Genomic DNA, 22064 nt, shown 5'->3' on the forward strand with positions numbered 1-22064 from the left:
CTAATCCTGTAAGGAAGGCAGGAAGGAAACATTTTGGTGTTGCTTACAGAAACTGCCTCTCCGTTAACCCTTATTACATTCTTGGCAGGACTAGACTTCCTGTCTCAGGAACTTCTCTGGAGTTTTTCCCCCCTCCTTTGCTGGTACTTTGGTTGTGTGGAGTGACGATTCAAAGTTACAATGGCACTGAAAAAAGTGACATGACCATTTTTCACACTTACAACTGTTGCAACATCCCCACAGTCATGAGAGGCCAGGCGAGGAGATTGTGCCTCGACGTGAGTGATATTGAGTTGGCCATGCCCAGACAATAACATGACCACTAAGCGATGCCCACAAACTAAGCCATGCCCACAAACTAAGCCGTGCCCACAGAACCGGTTGTTAAAAAATTTGAATCCCACCCCTGCTGTGCTGTAAAAATGAAATAATTTGGAAGCAGTATGAGACTTAGGCAGTTATCTTCCCACATCATTTGCTATAGTCTCATCTCCTTTACAATTGTGTTGATGTTGTACATCTCATCAGTCTGGAACCCACATTACGTATCTGCTATTAACACAGTTGAGAAAGTCCAGAAATATTTCACAAGAAGAGTTCTCCATTCCTCTACTCGTTGCAGAATACCTTATGCCACCAGACTCGAAATTCTAGACCTAGAAAATCTAGAACTATGACGCCTTTGGTCTGATCTAAGTATAGTATATAAAATCATACATTGCAATGTCCTACCTGTCAATGAATACTTCAACTTCAACCATAACAGCACAAGAGCGCACAATAGATACAAACTTAAGGTTACGCACCAAACTTGATTGCAGGAAATACAATTTCAGCAAGAGTGATCAATGTCTGGAATACTCTACCTGACTCTGTGGTTTCTTCCCCAAACCCGCAAAACTTTAACCTTAGACTGTCTACTATTGACCTCACCCCTTTCCTAAGAGGCCTCTAGGGGGCGTGCATAAGCGCACCAACATGCCTACCATCCCTGTCCTATTGTTTCTTTTTAATTTTTTTATATGTATCCATTTCGTGTATTCATAACTATGCTTGTACTTATACCTGTTATCTTGTAAGTGATTGACAAATCAAATAAATAAAAAAAATAAAAAACATTGTCTTCTTCTCTCCACAGTTGGGCACTGCCTCACCCTGGCTGTGCCCCCGGGGGCGATTGCTACAGGAAAAGGCAACCGTCTGGGTGATCAGATCTCATTCAAATGTCAGACTAACTTAGAGTTGATTGGATCATCCCAGCGGGTCTGCATGCTGGATGGCGAATGGTCTGACACGCAGCCAAGTTGTAGAGGTATGCATTTCAAGAACACCCTTTTTTCCCCAGCGGGTTAGATTAGATTATCTCCAGAGTCACCTCTTATCTTTTAGCTTCTGCATCTTTTTTTAAAAAAGCATTCATTAGATGCATCTCCTTTTCAGTTGCTGTGGCTCCTTTATCATCTTTTTATGTTCCTTTTTTATGTTGCAATTATTTTTGTTCATTCAAAGATAATATCTTTTTAGAATAGGAATAGGAATAGAATAAAATAGAATAGAGTAGAATTATTCTGACCCAAGCTTAAAAACAAGACTTCTGTTATTGCAACGCTGGGAATTGTTTTTATTCCCAGCCGGAATTAATCTCAAACAGTTCCCCAAGATAAGTACACACCTTTCAGTTCTGTGAAGTGCTGCCAAAAACAGAAGTATCAAATGAACTAGAAAAGAAACCAACCAAAGTACCAAAAAACCCAACCAAAGTACGAAGAGCTTCAAGAATGACTCTGAACCAATCAAACTACTTTGCTTCCTGCAAAGGTTTCTTCACCTTTGCCTTTCCTTTATACCTTATGGGAGGAGCAATCAGCTCCCAGCCTGACTCTCAAGTTGCCCCTTTAGTTTCAGCTGCTCTCGCCTTCTAGTAGCTCTGCGCACACACGCACTGGGAACAGGCTCCCCTGGGTCCTCTGTCTCGCTGCTGCCAGACTCCAGAGGCTCTGGAGTCAGCACCCCATTCTCAGATGGTCCTGGCCCCATCTCTGCATCAGATGCAGGACCCTCATCCAAGTCCTCTCCAGATTCCCTGACTGGTCCCCATTCTTCCCCACTGTCCGATTCCACTGCCATCTGTGCCAGCTGCCAGCGAACCACAAGAATAGAATAGGACTATGAATAGAATAGGACTATGAATAGAATAGGACTATGAACAGACTAGGATCCTCCTTCATATCACCTGATGGAGCATTGTGGAATATTTTTATTTATTTATTTTAAAAATTTGCGCCCTCCCTTTATTATTTTTTCAAATAATTCAAAATGGCTAACATATCCAACACACTTTATTATTTTCCCCACAACAAAAACCCTGTGAAGTGGGTTGGCCTGAGAGAGAGAGAGAGAGAGAGAGAGAGAGAGAGAGAGAATAACAGGCAGAATAACAAAATAACAGAATTGAAAGGGACCTTGGAGGTCTTCTAGTCCAACCCCCTGCCTAGGCAGGAAACCCTACACCACTTCAGACAAATGATTGTCCAACATCTTCTTAAAAACTTCCAGTGTTGGAGCATTCACAACTTCTGGAGGCAAGTTGTTCCACTGATTAATTGTTCTAACTGTCAGGAAATTTCTCCTTAGTTCTGGGTTGCTTCTCTCCTTCATGAGTTTCCACCCACTGCTTCTTGTCCTAAACAATTTTTTTTGAACAACAATTGTTTTAAATAAGGATTATAATAAGACTCGGAAAAAAAATACAGGCAGTCCTTGACTAGCCATCATTTGTTTCTTGCCTGTTCAAAATTTTAACGGCACTGAAAAAAGTGACTTAACACCATTTTTCACACTCACTTAACAACTGTCTTACTGAAAAATAGAAATTTTGGATTGAATGGTGGTCATAAGCTAAGGAGCCCCTGTGAAACAAGCACAGAGCCCTGTTGATGTACCTTTTAAAAAAGGGAAATGAGTAAACAGCTCCATCTATATGCTGTGTTATTGCTAAATAAAGTTTTTTAACTGTTAAAAAAAGGGAAGACTTTGGAATATCTTAGTCCAGTTTCCGTGAATGCCAGTTGCTTTTCCTTTGAAATAACAGCTTCAAACAGAAGCATTGGTTAAAATGGTTTTATACCAAGTAAATATACTCCGTGCTGTCTGCTTGAAATCTCAAGAAAAGCTAAAGAATTTTTTTTTTGCAGAATAGAAGCCAAATTCAGGTACAGTAAGAATGGAACTTGGATGGAACAAACGTTAATTCCATGGCCAGATTAATTACAAAATATTGTTCAGAGCAATCTCTCATCAATCAATCAATCAATCCATCAATCAGTCAGAATAGAGGTGGAAGGGACCTTGGAGGTCTTCTAGTCCAACCCCCTGCTTAAGCAGGAGACCCTATACCGCTTCAGACAAGTGGCTGTCCAATGTCTTCTTAAAAACCTCCAGTCCAATGCCGAAGCACCTACAACTTCTGAAAGCAAAGCTGTTCCACTGGTTAGTTGTCCTCACTGTTAGGAAGTTTCTCCTTAATTCCATTTTGGTTCTTTCCTTGATTAGTTTTTATCTGTTGTTTCTTGTCCTGCCCTCTGGGGCTTTGGAAAATAAGTTGTATTCTGTTCTCTATAATTACTGACTGAATGTATAAAGGCAGATAGATAACTCCACAAAGCATCCATACAAAGTTTCTTTATTGGTTCATCAGGCATCCTCAATATAACTTACGGTTACGTCGAGATTCATCTCAATGTCCAATTCTCTGCATAGCTGACTTTATGGTGTAAAAGGATCGTGATCTTTCATCCCGTAGTAGTGGAGCAAAGGGAGAGATGCCAGCGTGCTGCTGGGGTCCAAGCAAGCGTGAAGAAACCTCCCCCAACCCACCAAGGGTCAATTCAGTGACCAATCAGGATTACAGATGTGGCCACATGACATGGACTACATTTCCTAGGATACCTTAACTGCATTTGCCATGATGCATTCCCTTAAGGGGACAGCTCCCAATTCCTAACTAACTATCTCAATTCCCATTACCTATAAACTGTCTGGACAGCACAAGTTGACTTCCTCTTCTTTGTGGTAGCCTCTCAAATACCGGAATCAATGCCTTCATCTCTTTTGCAATAACACAAGATGCTCCCTTTTTCCCATCTCAACAGCCAGTTATTCTTATGACCGAGCTGAAGATGTTAAAGCTGAATTTGGAGCCTCGTTGACGGATGTTCTGAGTGAAGTATCCACCTTTGAGTTGGACCCTTCTGGAACCATTCAAAGTGAGTCTTTTTTTCTCTCCAGAACAGCTAATCTAATGGCTCTACCAGATAAAAGTGACAGGCAGGAATTTGTACTTTCAGACTCACGATATAGTGTTAATGTCGCCTTATAATAAAGTAATTTTCACTCATCTAGTCAAGTTTCCTGTGTGGTTTATCTGGAAAGGCCAAGGTAACATGATTAGTAACCATTGATAACCTCATCCTCCATGAATTAGACCAGTGTTTATCAGCCTTGATAATTAAGATACATGAACTTCAACTCCCAGAATTCCCTAGTTAGCATGCTACCTGTAGAATTCTGGGAATTGGAGTCCGGAAGTTCTCAAGTCTCAAAACAGTGAGAAACATTGTTATAAATGATGGTAGTTCCAACATAATTTTCACAAATCTCTTAAAAATTAATATTGGAGGATTACCATGGCACTTAAAGAGGGCCCATTCAGTATTGCTCAAGAACTGTGTACTGTAGTTTTTTTGTGAATTAATTAAATGATAGATGCGGGAGAGATCTCCAGCGGGACTGAAGCATGCTGCCAGGATTCCAGCAATCGCTCTAATTAAATCATGATTCTTGAGCCAAACTTCAAAAAACTTCAAAGGATTTAATTGAGGCGGCATACTGGCACTGCCCTGTATGAAGCCAATCCTGGCATACATAATTTATAGTCCCCTGGGTGTCTCATACATCGGATTCTCCCATTGAGCACATTCACAGGCTGGGTGTCATCCTTCGCGTTCTCCAATTAAATATATTTGCAGGCAAAAGCTCTGGTATTTGAGTTACAATCTTTTAAAGATAAGGGTTGGAATGTATTTTTGCTTTCAACTGCTCTTCCAGATTTCCTTCCTCCTCCCTCCCTCCCTATGGCAACTACTAAAACAGGCATAGGAATGTTGACACATGCAGTGAGTCACAGCCACTTGCAGAATCACGTGCTAAAGTTGAGAAACACACACCATGGTGATGCTGTGGATATATTCATCAGGTCAATTTCCTGATACGTTTTGTGCAAGCAAATTCCGTGGCTTTGCCTTTGGGCTGTCACCTTTTTGTGGCTTCTGAATCATTTTCCGCTTCTTTGGAGATATCCTGGGTTATAAGAAGGGGAAAGAGAGAAAAGAAGGACCTGGTATTTCTACAGAGCTTCTCAGTCATCCAAAGTCATGGATGTCCCAAAGGTGCTTTTTTTTTTTCAAGAGGCAATTGGACTGTATGTTGTCTTTATTTGAAGACATTTCACTTCTCACCCAAGAAGCTTCTTCAGCTCTGACTGGATGGTGGGGAATAGAAGGATTTATACTCCTTGCAGACAACAGCCTGCACCTGTGTTCAACAGTGAAGGGACACAGGGAAGAAAACATCCTGCAGAAACCAGAAAGCCCAGTTGTCTCTTGAAAAAATCACCTTTAGGACAAGTATCTGGTATCAGTGGAAGCGCGTTCCTTTTATCAGGGCTCTGGTAGCTACCCCCACTTAAATCATGAGTCTCTAGCCGGATTTTCAAAACTTATTAGGAGTATTTATTAGAATTTATTAGGAGTAAACATGCCGGCACTGCCTGGGTGTAGCCAACTCTGAGACACATCATTCATTGTCACCCTTGACCCTAGTTTCCCCACCCCCCCACCCCCTGGGTGTATCATAATTCATATTCTCCAATGGGACACATCCATAGCCAGAAGTCATCGATCATGCTCTCCAGTTAGAATTTTGCATGGCAGAAACTCCAGTCACTTAGGAACTATCTTTGAAAACATTTATGGAATGCAGGTTTGGTTTGCAAGCGGCTGCACTGCTCCCCACTCCCTTTCTGTTGGCAACTCTGAAAGACCAGAGAAATGTTTATGAGTTGACACCTTTGCTATGGGAAATAACCGTTCCTTTCTTCTTCCCATCAGCTCCATCTTTAGGCCGAAGACTTATACTGACCAAAGATAGCTTCCTGTATGTTTACTTCTTGTTGGATGCTTCCCACAGCGTTACAGAACCTAACTTTTCTATCTTTAAAGATGCTGTGAGCCAAATCATAATCAGGGTAAGTTTCTGTAGGTATGAATTGGGTTAAAAAATTGGGAGGTGGATGCAGGAGATGTCCAGGCTGAGCCCAAGAGAGGGGTGAAACATATTATCCGTCTAAATCCAGCCCCCTCTTGAATTCCTTATCTACCACACAATTGCTTTGACTGTTAGTAGTTCAGATTCTTGTAGAGAGCTTAAGCTTCCCGTAAATCTTTATACTCATTTGAATTGCCCGGATCTCTTGATTTCCCTGGCACTTGACGGTGGCAGTGTTGGCAACAGTGCTGGTATCTATTGACATAAGGATATGTTTACCCTGCAAATGTAAACTAATTTGAACTTTAAGAAGGTCTAACCCAGGTTAACCGTACCATAAGCAGCCAAATCAAGAGGGTGTACAAAATTAAATCCCCAAAAGTTGGAAGTGAGAAAGGGACCTTCACCAAGATAAGTATGTGAGTAAATTACATCGGTTTATTGATCGATTGGTCAATCTGTAGGCTCCCTCCGTTGGTGAATATCCCCTCCACCAGGGACCAGACAGGGAAAAAAATACTACAGGAAACCTAAAGCTCCTTTGATCGAGGTTGGCTATAATAACTGAATTTTACAAGCCTGATTGTCCCCCTCCTTCTTATACTCCATGAAATTAGGGGGACATCTGTCTAAGCCCCTTCTAAATGTTACTCTGGACTTAAATAATGCTTCAGCCCCTTTTGCCTACACAACAAATTATGTATATCTCCTGTGTCACCTATCCAAGGACCTGGGATAGGCAGATGGTGCTGTTTGGGAATCATTTACGGCAGAGTTCCACAACCATTTCGGGATGGTGTAGGTGGGAGGGGGAGGGGGGATGGAGGGGATGGTTTTGTGGGAGGACCAGGCGCAGGTGCCTGTGGGAGCACCCTTTGCTCAGACAAGGGGGGCCCAGAGTGCCCACGACGGGAGTGCCAGTGGGCTGTGAGCACTCCCATGAGAGGGCCCACGAACATCAGGGACGCTTGCGTGAGGGGGTTTGTGAGACCTCACGCGAGTGGGGCCACAAGGGACCATGACGCTCGTACGAGGGAGGCCCTGAGTGCCCACAATGAGTGTGCGAGTGGGGCCCAAGCATCCATGATGTTCATGCAGTGGGGCTGTGTGTGCACGCACACATGCACACTCACGCACCAGCCAGTCACACACGTGGCCTTGTTGAGAATAGGCTGCAGACTAATAGTGCGCCATGGCCCACAGGTTGGGGATCCCTGGTTCAATGGTGGGATTCAATTTTTTTTTACTACCGGTTCTGTGGGCGTGGCTTGGTGGGCGTGGCAGGGGAAAGATACTATAAAATCTCCAGTCAGAGGTGGGATTTGCCGGTTCTCTGAACTACTCAAAATTTCCGCTACCGGTTCTCCAGAACTGGTCAGAACCTGCTGAATACCACCTCTGGCTTGGGTTTACAGAACATAAGTTGTTCCAAGTACAGATAGTCCTTGACTTACAACAATTCGTTTAGTGACCATTCAAAGTTACAATGGCACTGAAAAATGTGACCGTTTTTCACACTTGCGACCATTGCAGCATTTTCCCCATGGTCATGTGATCAAAATTGGGAACGTTTGGCAGCTGACTCATATTTATGATGGTGGCAGTGTCCCGGGGTCATGTGATCCCCTTTTACAACCTCCTGACAAGCAAAATCAACGGAGGAGCCAGATCCACGTATTAACAACCATGTTACTAACTTAACAACTGCAGTGATTCGCTCAACAACTGTGGGCAGAAAGGTCGTAAAATGGGGCAAAATTCACTTAACAAAATTCACTCAGCTCAGCAACAGAATTGTTGGGCTCAACTGGGGTTGTAAGTCGAGGACTATCTGACTGATGGGGTTCAATTGATCCAGAAATCCTGGGATTGCACCCAAGGGACCTATTGCTATTGGTACTAGTAGAACTAACACAACTAACGGTGCCACAACGGAACGCCATTTTCCTCATTTTTCCAGAAGCATTTGAGCTGGCATGTTCCTCTGACTCATTGCATGCTTCAGTCCCATTTTATTTTTTTAGATTTTTTTAAAATCCTGCCTTTATTACTTGGGGGATCTTCTCCCTGTGCTTGGATTTTAATTGGTTAAGAACAAGACCTCCTCTTTTACTGCCCTGGTGTCCTCATATTTCCGACAACCTTACTTGGTCAGTCCACACTATGGCCACCGCAAAGAAGGCCCAAGAGCGCCTGCACTTTCTGAGGCTGCTGAAAAAGAGGGGTCTGGGTGAGAAGTTGCTGGTTTACTTTTTACCGTTCTACCATCGAGAGCAGTTTGGCGTACTGTGTAACGGAGTGGTATGCTGGATGCTCTGCAGTGGATAAGAAGATGCTCCAGAGAGTTATAAACACAGCACAAAAAATCATCGGTTGCTCCCTTTCTTCTTTGGAAGAGATTGTGAAGACCAGACTCCTCTCTAGAGCACTAAAAATCTCCACAGACCGTTCTCATCCTGGTCATTCATATTTCGAACTGTTACCATCAGGGAGGCGTTACAGGTGTCTTAAAATGAGGACTAATAGACTGAGAAACAGTTTCTTTTCCAAGGCAATTAATTGTCTTGAATCAAACAGTGCATTTGTAATTTAGTCCTATGTATATATATGGTGGCATTTTTAAACTATTTAACTTACTAAACGTTTTAGATAGGTTTTAGACTAGGTTTTTAATTATTATTATTATTTGAATTATTTGAATTTTTAAATACTCTGTAGTGTGATTGTGATGTAGTGTTTGGGGCACTGTGCTGGAGTAGCTTTCAAATTTCATTGTATTCAGGGAATGCAATGACGATAAAGGTATTCTATCTATTCTATCTATCTATCTCCAAAATTCAGTTTTAAGAGGTCACTGAAGAACATGTAGTAACTACTAGCATTTGTAGCAGTGTTTCTCAACTGTGGCAACCCCCAAGGGCTTCAACTTCCAAAATTCCCCAGCCAGAAGTGTTGATTTATAGATTTCCTTGAGGGGTGTGATCACTCTTGTTCAATTGTAGGTATGCAGTACAATCACCTTGAACAGGGAGACAAGGATTAAAAGCTGGTTTTGAAACAGGGCTGGGACACCAAAGCAAAACATAGGCTTCCATTCTTGCGTATTCAGCTGCTGGTGTGTTGTTGAGAGGACTTTCAAAGAACAATGCAATGACTTGGTGACCCCTCAAGTTATCAGCCGATCAGTGACTGCAATCCTTTAGTATAGCACACAAAGAAACGAGGACAGCTGATCCTCTTCCTTTCAGTGAATAATATTTAAAAGATCCTGCTTTTTGGTTTGACAGAAAATTCCTCACAATTCAACTTCAACCGGAAAAGCCCTTGGTTTTCTGTGGCATTTTTATGGAGCTCTTTGCAGCCCTCGGCCCTTTAATAAGTGCAGCCTAAAGTTGGTTACTTATAACACACACACACACACACACACACACACACACACACACACACGGGGGGGAGGTTCGTTGGGAATTTGAATGGTTGCTATTGTGTATTCCTGATCAATTCAAGCTACCTTGAAGACTGAGCAGACCTGGGCCCTCCTGCTTCATATCACCTGAGGGAGCATTGTGGAATAGTTTTATTTATTTTATTTTTTAAACAAATCTATTCATTTGTATCCTCCCTTTATTCTTTTTTCAAATAACCCAAGGTGGCTGACATATCCAACACACTTTCCTCTTCGTATTTTCCCATCCACAACAACCCCCGTGAGGGGATTGGCCTAGGAGAGAGAGAGAATAACGGGCAGAATAACAGAATAAAAGAGTTGGAAGGGACCTTGGAGGTCTTCTATTCCAACCCGCTCCTCAGGCAGGAAGCCTTACGCCATTTCAGACAAATGGTCGTCCAATTTCTTTTTTAAAATTTCCAGTGTTGGAGCATCCACAACTTCTGGAGACAAAGCTGTTTGAGTTGATTAATTGTTCTCACTGTCTGGAAATTTCTCCTAGGTTGCTTCTCTCCTTGATTAGTTTCCCCCCATTGCTTCTTGTCCTGCCCTCAGGTGCTTTGGAGAAGAGCTTGACTCCTTCTTCTTTGCGGCAGCCCCTGAGATATTGGAAGACTGCCATCATGTCACCCTTCTTTTCACCAGACTAGACCCAATTCCAGCAACCATTCTTTGTATGTTTTACCCTCCTGTCCCCTAATCAGCTTCGTTGCTCTTCTCTGCACTCTTTCGAGAGTCTCAACGTGGAGACCAAAACTGGATTCAGTAATTCCAAGTGTTTTGGAATACTGGAATCAAGAATAGATTCAAGATCACCTGAAGTGTTAAATAAATAACGCCTTGGAATACTTGAATACCAAGGCATTAAAAAGCTTTACTAACACTTCACGTGATCTTGGTTCTATCCTGTTAATGCGGCCTAGAACTGCATTGGCTTTTTTTGGCAGCTGCAGCACAAGGCTGGCTCATATTTAGGTGATACTTAAGTGAGTAACAAGCCCAAGGCCGCCCAGCTGGTTTTCATGGCTAAGACAGGACTATAATTCTCAGTCTCCCGCTTTCTAGCTTGGTGTGTTAATGACTAGACCAAATCAACTCTCAAGTAGGCCTCAGAATTCTTCGCCAAACATGAAAATGAAATACTTTGGTGGAAGAATATCGTATGGAAAAATGTTTTTTTTGTTGTTGATAAAGAAAACAACCTGTTTGGTGGATGTTCTCTAAAATGTAATCCTGTTTTTGTGTGTGTATGTGTGTGTGTGTGTGTGTGTGTGTGTGTTTGTGTACGTGTGTTTTGGCTTTTCTTTGCTCCTCAGATTTCTAGTTTTGAAGTTCCGATCAAGTTCTCAGTCATATCTTATGCCAGCCAATCCAAGATAATTGTCGACATTGGTGATGTTGCCGCTGAAGATGCCGACATGGTGCTTGAGTTGATGGAAAGTAATATGGATTACAAAGGTAGGCATTTAGATCAGTTTTGTTCTCCTCCACCACCACCATCCCACCGGCCAGTATCTCCATGTTGCCCAGAGTTGTTGTGAGTTGGGTGGCTTTATAAATTTGATACATAGATCTTTTATTTTGATTAAAATATTTACACACTGCTTCTCATCGTTGGCATCTGAGAGGAGGGAGTGGTCAAAACCGACAAATTTATGACACAAGTCCCAAGTTATTGCTATTGTCACTGTATAGAGAGACTCTCCCCCCCAGGCACAAATTTATCTCATACACAAATTCAGATAGGCCTTGACTTACGACCACAATTGAGTGAGCCCCCAAATTTCTGATCTCTTTCTTACTCATACATATATGTACACATAATTTTTGGCTATAAGGTTAGCGTCAACTAAAAAAATACTCCTTTGGTCTTTTTAGTTGCCAGCAGAAAGGGAATGGGGGAAAGTAGCGCATTCCTTAAATGCCTCAGATAATTGCCTTGGCAGCAGAAGCTGTTGGCTCGCAAAATTATTACCGGAGAGCATAATTGATGACACTTGGCTATGGATGTGTCTCATTGGACCTGATGTTTAGATTAATTGTGGCATTTTAACCCACCTTCCAAGTCCTTCCCGAGGACCTGGGACAGGAAGATGTTGAGGTTTGATGTTGAGGTATTAAAGATAACTTCACAGAATATAACGGGTGGGATTCAGTTTTTTTAACAACCAGGTCTGTGGGCATGGCTTAGTTGTAGGCGTGGCTTGGTCATGTGACTGGGTAGACATGGCTTGGTGGTCATGTGACTGGCTGGGCGTGGCCAACTCAACATCGCTCACATCGAGGCACGCATCTCCTCGCCTGGCCTCTCGTGCCTGTGGGAATACTGCAACAGTCGTAAGTGTGAAAAATGGTCATAAATCACTTTTTTCAGTGCCATTGTAACTTTGAATGGTCACTCCACACAAGCAAAGTACCAGCAAAGGAGGGGAAAAAAACTCCAGAGCCGTTCCTGAGACAGGAAGTCTAGTCCTGCCAAGAACGTAATAAGGGTTAACAGAGAGGCAGTTTCTGTAAGCAACACCAGAATGTTTCCTTCTTGCCTTCCTTACAGGATTAGGCCAGTAATTTCTTCTAACAACCGGTTCTCCGAACTGCTTAGAATGTTTGTTAACAACCAGTTCTAGCGAATAGGTGCGAACTGGTAGAATCCCACCCCGGGATGTAAGCTGTTGCAGGTAAAGCTGCCTTTTGCAATTGACCGATGGCAATTTCATCAATCTCTTTCTCTTCTCTTCTACTGTCTCCAGATACTGCCAGATCCACTTTTCTGACTTTCCTGTCTTTCTCATCAACAGTTGTTAAGCCTGTGATGTTATGTGGCAGGTGCTTGTCCGTTTGAATTCTGAAGTCCCGGAATACTTTCGCTTCTTAATATTCTATTACTTTTGACTAGTTTATGGTCCCACCAGTTCTTGCTTGCAGGCAAATGGTAATTCTTTCAGATATTCCAATGCACCATTGTTGCAACTCTGTCATGCCATTGCTTGTAACCAGTCAGTGTGATTTTCTTGCAGCACCTAGCTAGCTGATCCACTGTTGCTAGTATTGTCTGTGGACATTTTCTTTCATCCAGGCCATGGTTGTCTCAAAAGTGTTTTTCAAAAGACAACTGGACTTTCTTTGCTTTTTCTTAAAGATGTTTCACTTCTCATCCAAGAAGCTTCTTCAGTCCATTCAACTTCAGTTCACTCAGTTCAGTTCGGTTCAACTGAAGAAGCTTTTTGGCTGAGAAGCAACATGTCTTCAAGGAAAATCAAAGGTGTCCATTTGCCTTTTGAAAAACATCTTTGGGTGTCCTTGTTAGTGTTTACATTTGCGTGCCATCTTGTTCACATCGACTCTTGAACTGAAGCTGTGACTTTGTCCTATAGTGGCAAGGAGAGATAGTGGCTGTGGTTTATTACGTGTGTTTGTGTTGTATAAACAAAGAATAAAACGCAGGGCAACCTTTCAGTGTACTACGTTCTCTCTCCTGGAATTACAAAAGTGTCCATTGCCATGTGATTACATTGTAAACAGAACGAATATTGCATTGTATTCATTAAGGCTGCCTACCAACAGGAATTGTGTTTTAGGGGAAAAGGAGATTAGCAAAGGACTGATTCAAGAAGGAAAAAAGCAGTTAGGTAAATCTTGCTGGCGTCTGAATGTAAAATCTAGAAACTTGGTTGAAATTCCCAAACTGTAGGTATAAATCTTAGCAAAGTATGGTCCTTTCTCTCTCACACACACACCCTTTGCACAGAACATTCATAAAACTTCCTGATTTAATGCCTGCAATTTTTGGGGGGTGTCACTAAATCTGATTTGACTCGTAGTGACTGCCTGGAAAAGTCTCTGTGACTTTGCTGGCAAAATTTTGGAAATAGCTTGCTCCCCTTCCCTGCTTCTTCGTAGGGCTGAGAGAGAACTAGCCTAAGGCAGGTCTAGAACTATTCCCGACATCAAATTGATTCTCTGTGTTTGTATTAGTAGAACGTTATTTTGCTTTGGGAGGTAATTTTCCTGATTAAAAAAAAGACCATAGAAAATTCCATAGGTGTTTCAATGTCTTCTAGCATACAGAGGTATGTAAATCATCTTACTCTAATTTATTAAATCATCAGTATAACCATCTTACTCTAATTTATTAAACCGTCAGATATTCATCATCCTGAATATTTTCCTTAAACTATTACCCTGCTTTCATTTTTGATGGATAAATTTCTGCTGTGTAGTTCTTTTAAATGCAAATATACCTTCTATGAGCACTTTAGTAAAGATAATAAGGATATTGCTATTTCCAAGTCAGAAACATTTTTTCTTTCTTTCTTTCTTTCTTTCTTTCTTTCTTTCTTTCTTTCTTTCTTTCTTTCTTTCTTTCTTTCTTTCTTTCTTTCTTTCTTTCTTTCTTTCTCTCTCTCCCTCTCTCCCCCCTCTCTCTCCCTCCTTCTCTTCTCTTCTCTCTCTCCTTCCCTCCCTCTCTCTCTCTCCCTCCTTCTCTTTCTCTCCCTCCCTCCCTCCCTCCCTCCCTCCCTCTCTCTCTTTCCATATTTCTAAACCACCTATCTCCCTCAAAGAGGGGCTTTTTAACTAATGCCAACGGGCATGGACTGTAATGGCATTTGGGGATGGCCTTCGGAAACGGAGGGAAAACTATAAAAAAATTATCTATCAACTTCCCATGGCCAGCCATCTCATGCAGAGTGAATTGCTGTTTAGAGAAGAATCAAACTAGGGGACAGGCGGGCTGCAGCTCTATAATACACAGAGAAAAAAAAACTCATAAAGGAAGTTCCCTATCTGTCAGGTGGTAAAGTGAAACAGTGGGAGATTTGTACTTTCAGATGTGCCTTAACATAGCCTTAGAATAAAGGAGAATTAGCTCATCTCTGACCCATCTGAGAAGGCTGACACAGACCCCTGGAGATAATCAGACCCTCGGGTAGCCAGATTGGTTGGTTCGCTTTGAGGATTTTTGCATTTAAAAAACGAGGCAGTTGTTTCTTGTTTGTTTGGTTTTTTTGATAGCACTCACCCCACAGCACGTCCTCTGTAGATGCTACACGCTGAATAAATAAATAAAACAAAACTCCACAGCAACATTTGATAAAGTAAGTGTTGAACTGGAATCTCAAAGCAGCATTCATTTCATCCACGTTCATGCAGGCCAGTGGGGTCTTCCCACTCTTTTTTTCCCCAAAAAAATCCACAAAACTTTGGAGAATGTTATCTACTGCAGTTCCCTCTTACTGCCTCCTGTGTTGTGCTGTTTGTTGTTCTTTTGTATGCTTACTTTACAAGTCGTCCTTGACTTACGACCACAATTGAGCCCAACATTTCTGTTGCTAAGTGAGACACTGAGTTGTGCCCCATTTTACGATCTTTCTTGCCACAGTTGCTAAGTGAATTGCCACGCTTGTTTAATTAGTAACACGGTCATTAAGTGAGTCCGGCTTCCCCATTGACTTCGCTTGTCCAAAGGTTGCAAAAGGTAGGTCACATGACCCCAGGACACTGCAGCTGTCATAAATATGAGTCAGCTGTCAAGCGTCTGTCATGCCCATATTGGAATCTGACCCGGAGGAGGAAGCCAAATAGCTGACAGGGAGTGGGAGTGTGGCTCCATTGGCTGTGGAAGAAACTGGGGAAGGGCAAAGTCCAGCTGGGCAGAGCAGGAGAGAGGAAGAACAAGGGAGAGGGAGTTCAGAGGAAGACCCAGGCCCACCCCCTCTTCATCCTAGGGCACACAGGAAGGAATGGAGGAGAGAGCAACATGGGTTGCATGGCTTACAGGGGAGGAAAGGGCCCTGATTCCCTTCATTAGCTGCAGCTGGGAACACAGTGTATGAAAAAAGGCAAGCTGCGTGCAGCAAGCTGTTGGGAGCAAGCATGACTTTATCTTTTATTGTTGTGGCTTATCTGTGTTCCTGGCATCTTCCCAACTGTGTGAGTTTTGCCATGCTTTCAAGTTTGAAATTCCTGCTCCTGCCCTGCCAAACCCAGTTTGGTTTGTTTGGATCTTAAGTTGCAGTTTGTGTGTATCTTGTTTTGGACTGGATTTTCTACAGTTTGATAAAGGCTACAGTCAAAGGCTGTTCCTGGGAGAATTTTTCTCCAGGCTGAAGGTAACCTGGACCTTGGGGGCAAAGTTGGAGATAATAAAGGGACTCTTATTGCTTGTCTGACTGTGTTGCCTTTGTGCCATGCCCCGGGTCATCATTGTGTCTGAATTTTGATCACATGACCATGGGGATGCTGTAATGATTGCAAGCGTGAAAAACTGTCCTAAGCCACTTTTTTCCCAGTGCTGTTTTAACTTTGAACAGTCGCTAAACAAACTGTTGTAAGTTCAAGGACGACCTGTATAAGCCTCTCAAGCCTTAGAGAAACTGAGGTTTAAGAAGAATCTCAAGATTAACTGAGCCCATTTTGCAGATCATGGCAACGCGACGGGAACCAACATTTATGCGGCCCTTAATGCGGTTTACGAGATGATGGTTAGTGAAGAAGCAAGTTTGAAAGATCAATGGAACAAAGTCCGTCATGCTATCATTCTGCTTACGGATGGTAAGGAGAAATGGGGTGATTGAAAGTGGAGGGGGGTGATTTGGGGGGAGACTGCTCACTATCTAGCAATGGCTATTGTACCAGTATAGGTGGATATTTGTAGCTCGGGGTTGCTCTCTGAGTTTGGTTGTTTTCTTGCAGATGTTCATTACCCAAACTAGATAACATCATCCCTTCTAGGGGGGCAGTGGGGTTTGCTCTCATTGTGTTGCTCTTATCACGTGAGCTGTGAAAAGGATAACTGTTCTGTCCTTTATAATTACTGGCTGAATGTGTAAAGACAGACAGATAACTCCACAAAGGCATCCATACAAAGTTTCTTTGTTGGTTCATCGGGCATCCTCATATATAACTCACGGTTACGTCAAGATTCATCTCAATGTCCAAATCTTTGCATAGCTGAATTCATAGTGTAAAAGGATAGTGATCTTTTCATCCCCATAATGAAGGAGCGAGGAGGTGAGGCACCAGCATGCTGCTGGGGTTCAGGCAAGAGTGAAGGAACCTCCCCCAACCCACCAAGGGTCAATTCAGTGACCAATCAGGATTACAAATGTGACCACATGACATGGACTACTTTTCCCAGGATGCTTTAACTCCGTTTACCATGATGCATTCCCTTAAGGGGACAGCTCTCAATTCCTAGCTAACTATCCCAATTCCTATTACCTATATACTGTCTGGACAACACAATAACACACACCTCCATGCATCAAAAGCATGTTGGAAACCACAAACTGACTATCGTAACCAGATGGCATCAGTGTAGCACACAAACCAACTAAAGCCTTCTAAAATCATGCTAAATAAACCAAAAGAGCCAGCAGCCCCTTAAGGCAAAAACAGGAGTCATCTACAGCAGGGGTCCCCAATCCCTGGTCCGTGAACCGGCAATGGTCTGCGGCATGCCAGAAACTGGGCCACGCAAACAAGCGAAGCCCCATTTGTGGGACGTAGGCAGCACGCGAAACCATGCCTGCTCCAGTCCGCTGACAAAACTCTCTCCGCAGAACTGGGTGCCCAAAAGATTGAGGGCCACTGATCTACAGCATGCAGTGTAAAGATTGCAACAACCACTACATAGGACAAAAAGGCAGGAGACTAGAAGAGCAAATGCATGAATACCAACTAGCAATCTATATATATATATATATATATATATATATATAAACAAAATACCACACGCATCATCACAAAATCTCCAGAACCGTAAAGCCTACAAACTTGAAATTTGGCTCGTATGTTCCTCTTGGCTTCTAGGTGCTCACTAAGAAAGGATTTTTCTAAATGACCATGAGAGCATTAGTATTTCCTATATTATTATTAACAGGCTCTGATGCTAAGGAGTTCTACTCCCCTTCCCCACCTGAAAAGAAATCTGTTCCAAATACAAAACACAAGCAGAGGAGAGGATTTTCAGTTTTAGTTTCACATCAGCAACCAGCTTTAGTACGGAACAGTTGAGCTAAGCCACACCCAGGCTCTTTGCTGTCTTGTTCTTGCTCTCACAGCAAATACTGTTTCAGTTTCCAAACAGCCCTCAACTCTCTCACACACTGACAGGACGCTGGCCAAAAATTGCAAAAATTGCTGCCCAGTTTTAAGCATGCGTGTGGTTTAATGTGACAGAAGTCAGAAAGTCTATGGAGATTCTCATTCATCCAGGTCATGGCTGTCCCCAAGGTGCTTTTCCAATAGGCAATTGGATTTTCTTGGGTTTTTTTTTTCTTTGAAAATGTTTCGCTTCCCACCCAAGAAGCTTCTTCAGTTCTAATTGAAGAAAAACTGAAGAGGTTTCTTGGAAGAGAAGCAAAACATTTTCAAAGAAGCAAACCAAGGAAGCCCCGTTGCCTTTTGGAAAAGCATCTTTGGGACCAGAAGTAAGAAGTTACATTAGCTGCCCCATTTTTTATTTTTTATTTTTTGCGGGAATGCGGTTCTGAAGCACAGAAAGTTCCACCCTCCTTGTTCTAAGAACGAGCTCTTTGGACCATCCCTCTCTTGGTTTTCTCTTTTGACCATCTATGATGGGAACCCTTTTGCCTGTGGCCTTCAAAAGCCTCCACTAGACGGAGATTTAGTCTGAAATTTAGTGTTTCAAAGCCAGGCTCTAGCCTATTAATCAAAGGGATTTTTTAAAAAATTCTCTCTTGATTTTAGTACCTGGTCGTGGTCTTCAGACTGCCCAGGTCTTCATTTTTCTCATCTTGCCTATTTTTGTTTTTCATTTAAGAACACTACACCAGATAACAGACCATCAGAGATAGAAGGGACCTTGTAGGTCATCTACTCCAGCCACCCCCTCCCCTGCCCAAGCAGGAGACCCTACACCAGGCTTGTCCAACCTTTCACCTTCCCTGGGCCACATTAGAAGATGAAAATTTGGTTTGGGCCGCACATAAAATAAAATAACAGTAACGATACCTGATCATCCAAAAAAACCATAGAAAACATTTTTTTCATAAGATATCATAAAAAATAGTCAACCAGGGAGAAAGGAACGTGGTGGGGGGGGAAGAAAGCTCGCCCGCCTCGCGCCTACCTCTCCTCCTGCAAATGGCCTGGCTGGATGCATCAGGACTGGAAGGCGAGGACCAGGAGCCTCGGTGCAGCAGCAGCAGCAGCGGCGGGGGCAGAAGCCGCTACAACAGCTCCGGCAGCCACAGCGGTGGCGGTGGCAGCAGCAGCGGCAACAGCAGGAGGTGGCGGAGCGGGACTCTTGGGCTGCAGCTGCCTCGGCACGAGGAGCGCTCTGACGGCGCCTGCCTTTTCTGTTGCTGCTTGGCGTGGCGCTCACCTCGCCCCACCTCGCGCCTGCCTCTCCTCCTCCTCCTCGCTGGCTCGTCCTCTTGCACGAAGGTTGGGGTGGGCACTGGGCCGCATTACGAGCTGACCTGGGCCGCATGCAGACCCCGGGCCGCGGGTTGGACAAGCCTGCCCTACACCATTTCTGACAAATGGCAGTCCAATCTCTTCTTGAAAGCCTCCAGGGATGAAGCTCCCACAACTTCCAAAGGCAAAGCTGTTCCATTGCTTGATTGTTCTCACTGTCAGAGAGTTTCTCCTTATTTCCAGGTTAAATCTCTCCAGTTCGATATGATCATCCTTGAGTTTTCCACAACTTATTCCTCTTGGCACACTTCTATGAGTTGGGAATTACTCTCTGATTTTGCCCTCTAATTTTTTTTCTTTTTTTTGTTTTCAGGAAAATCCAACCTTGGAGGTTCTCCCAAAATGGCAGTGCACAGCATAGAAGATCTGGTAAATGTGAGAGATGACCGAAAAGATTATCTCGGTGAGTCAGGAAAACCATGCTTGATTTTTTTCAAAAGAATGAATTGTGTTACTTTGCGATACCAACCCGTCCCTCAAGAATCTTGTTTTTCTACAGCAGACTGAATCTCTGCTCAATTGAAAACCCACTTCTGGTAATCCTCAACATATGACTGAAATGGAGCCTGTCCATTATGGACGTACTGTATACCATCATGATCCTAAAATGAATTGGTCACATGACTGACTAATTTTTTGCAGTGGTTGTGAGGCAAATGCCTGTCCTACTCCACTCACTCACACACACATGTAAGTGTGTTTTAGAGCAGCGGTCTCCAATCTTGGCAAAATTACGACTTGTGGACTGGCTGAGGAATTCTGGGAGTTGAAGTCCACAAGTCGTAAAATTGCCAAAGTTGGAGACCCCTGTTTTGGAGAGTTTATTAAGGTTTTCCAGCAGTTCCCTTCACCCAGCCTCAGAATTTCCCAAAATAAAGCCAATAGTCCATAAAACAATGGAAAGTTGCTCCCACAAGTAAGTCCACCAAACATAGTTAAAGCCACTAGGCAAAACGTAAAGTACATCCACAAGAGTTTACTTGGCAAAAGAAGTTGAGAGTCTCCAAGGCACAAAGTCAAGCAGGAAGCACTAACAAACACACAGCCACAAAACAAACACGTTGTTCCCAGCTATGTCTCCCTCTGCCTGATAAATAGCTTGATGGTGCAGCCCATCAAGATGGGCAGGGCCTTCTCTTGAGTAATCTGGCAGATCTCCTTTGCTCTTGTCTTTTCTCTGCCCTGCGTGCTCTTGGATCCAGCATGGAAGGCAACTCCTCCTCCTCCTCTTCATTGACCTGCAAACTGTCCCCAGCCGAAGGCCTCTGTAAATCACTTTCAGCCCTCAGTTCAGAGTCATTAATTAACCCAGTTCCTGACGTGCCAGGAATGAGCTCATCCTCCTTCGATCCAGCCTCCGAGGAAGAATCAGGAGTCGTCCAAGGGAGGCATCACAATGCCATGGTCAGTAGGCAAAAGCTGTGGTCCTTAAGTGAGGAAATGGTTCACTATGGGTGCAGTTTTGCTGAAAACCAGAAGTAAGCACCAGTCAAAATTGTCATAAAGTATGATCACATGACCGCAGGACTTTGCTGTATATATGACCATATTGCCCAGTGCCCAAAGTTTCATCACATGATTTCCGAGTGGTTATGATTGTCAGAACTTTGAATCTGGGTCATAAGCCCCACTTTTGGGGGTCAGTTATAGCTTTGATCATAAGTAGAAGGAATACCTGTATAGCTTAGTTGTTGGGGCCTAGAGTTCACAACACGAAGCAAAATAAATGTTTTTGTAGCCTACCAGAGTTAATTTCCCCTGATTGCTATGAGGCAATCCTCAATAAATCATTTTTTTTTCACCTCTTGAAATGCTTTTCTTCCCAGGTTACCTCCCATATCTGCCTTCATAGCTTCTCTCAGATTGCTGCTTCTAGATAAATCAAACGTCAACTCTTCACCCTGACCACACTCAATTTTTCCACTCTCACAAAATCCAAGCGTTATCATGAGAAGCTGAGATCAGCCTTCATTATAAGCACAGCTTTCTACTTTCTGGGGAAAGCCTTTACTTTCACTTTCACTTTCCACTGTCAGAAGAAAAGCTGGAGTTAAACGCTCTCCAAGAGAAGTAAAGGCTTTATTTGTTTATCGTCAGGGATTTGAGCAGCGGGTGTCCAAATGAAGTCACAGATGCTGACACAAACTTATGCTTTTTAAAATAAATCAATACATTGAACATCTACTGTATATATATATCAGCCAAGATAGTCAGCCAAACAGAGCATACAGGGCAAGCAGAAGAAAAAGGCGGGAAAAAGGAAAACTTCCCCCTTTATAGCCAGCAACCAATCATAACCTAGATTGCCTCATGCAAGAGCCGGTACTCTCCAACCAATCAACTACCACTGTGTGTTGTGGCCCATTATCCACTTTACTGTTCCAGTTATTAAATTAAATATCTTAATATTTTATTTATTTATTTGATTTGATTTGTCAATCGCTTACAAGATAATAGGTATAAGTAAGAATACATAAAATAGGTACGATTAAATGGGGACAATAGGAGGCACGATGGTGCACTTATTATTGTTTAGTCCAGCTATTAAATATCTTAATATTTATTTATATTTATTTATTTATTATTTAGTCCGGCTATTAATTTAAATATCTTAATAGTTATTTACTTATATATTTAACTCAGCTATTAATTGTAAATATCCTAATATTTGTTTGTTTAATAAATTAGGGAAGTAAGAAATTTAGCAGTCATCTATGAGTAACATACTAGATAGAAGAAACAACTCAGATTAAAGAGGCTGCCCAAAATAGAGCAATTGGAAAAAAGCTGCTGCTGGAAAATAGTAGGAGCAATTGTTAGAAAGCCAGGCTTGCAGCAATAATTGAAA

General features: G+C 42.7%; 1 protein-coding gene across 1 annotated transcript in view; it reads left to right on the forward strand.

The window, feature by feature from the left end:
• Positions 1–22064, forward strand: part of C2 (complement C2) — a 62940-nt gene that overhangs the window by 16369 nt on the left and 24507 nt on the right. Inside the window, exons 4-9 of the mRNA XM_026720015.2 lie at positions 1139–1312; positions 4152–4265; positions 6168–6304; positions 11089–11230; positions 16193–16324; positions 19530–19619. Of these exons, the coding sequence (XP_026575800.2) occupies positions 1139–1312; positions 4152–4265; positions 6168–6304; positions 11089–11230; positions 16193–16324; positions 19530–19619 (789 nt within the window). The remainder of the gene's footprint in view (positions 1–1138; positions 1313–4151; positions 4266–6167; positions 6305–11088; positions 11231–16192; positions 16325–19529; positions 19620–22064) is intronic.

The sequence above is a fragment of the Pseudonaja textilis genome, chromosome 2 (genome assembly GCF_049901715.1).
Source record: "Pseudonaja textilis isolate UNSWEBS1 chromosome 2, rPseTex1.2, whole genome shotgun sequence".
Taxonomy (NCBI): Eukaryota; Metazoa; Chordata; class Lepidosauria; order Squamata; family Elapidae; genus Pseudonaja; species Pseudonaja textilis.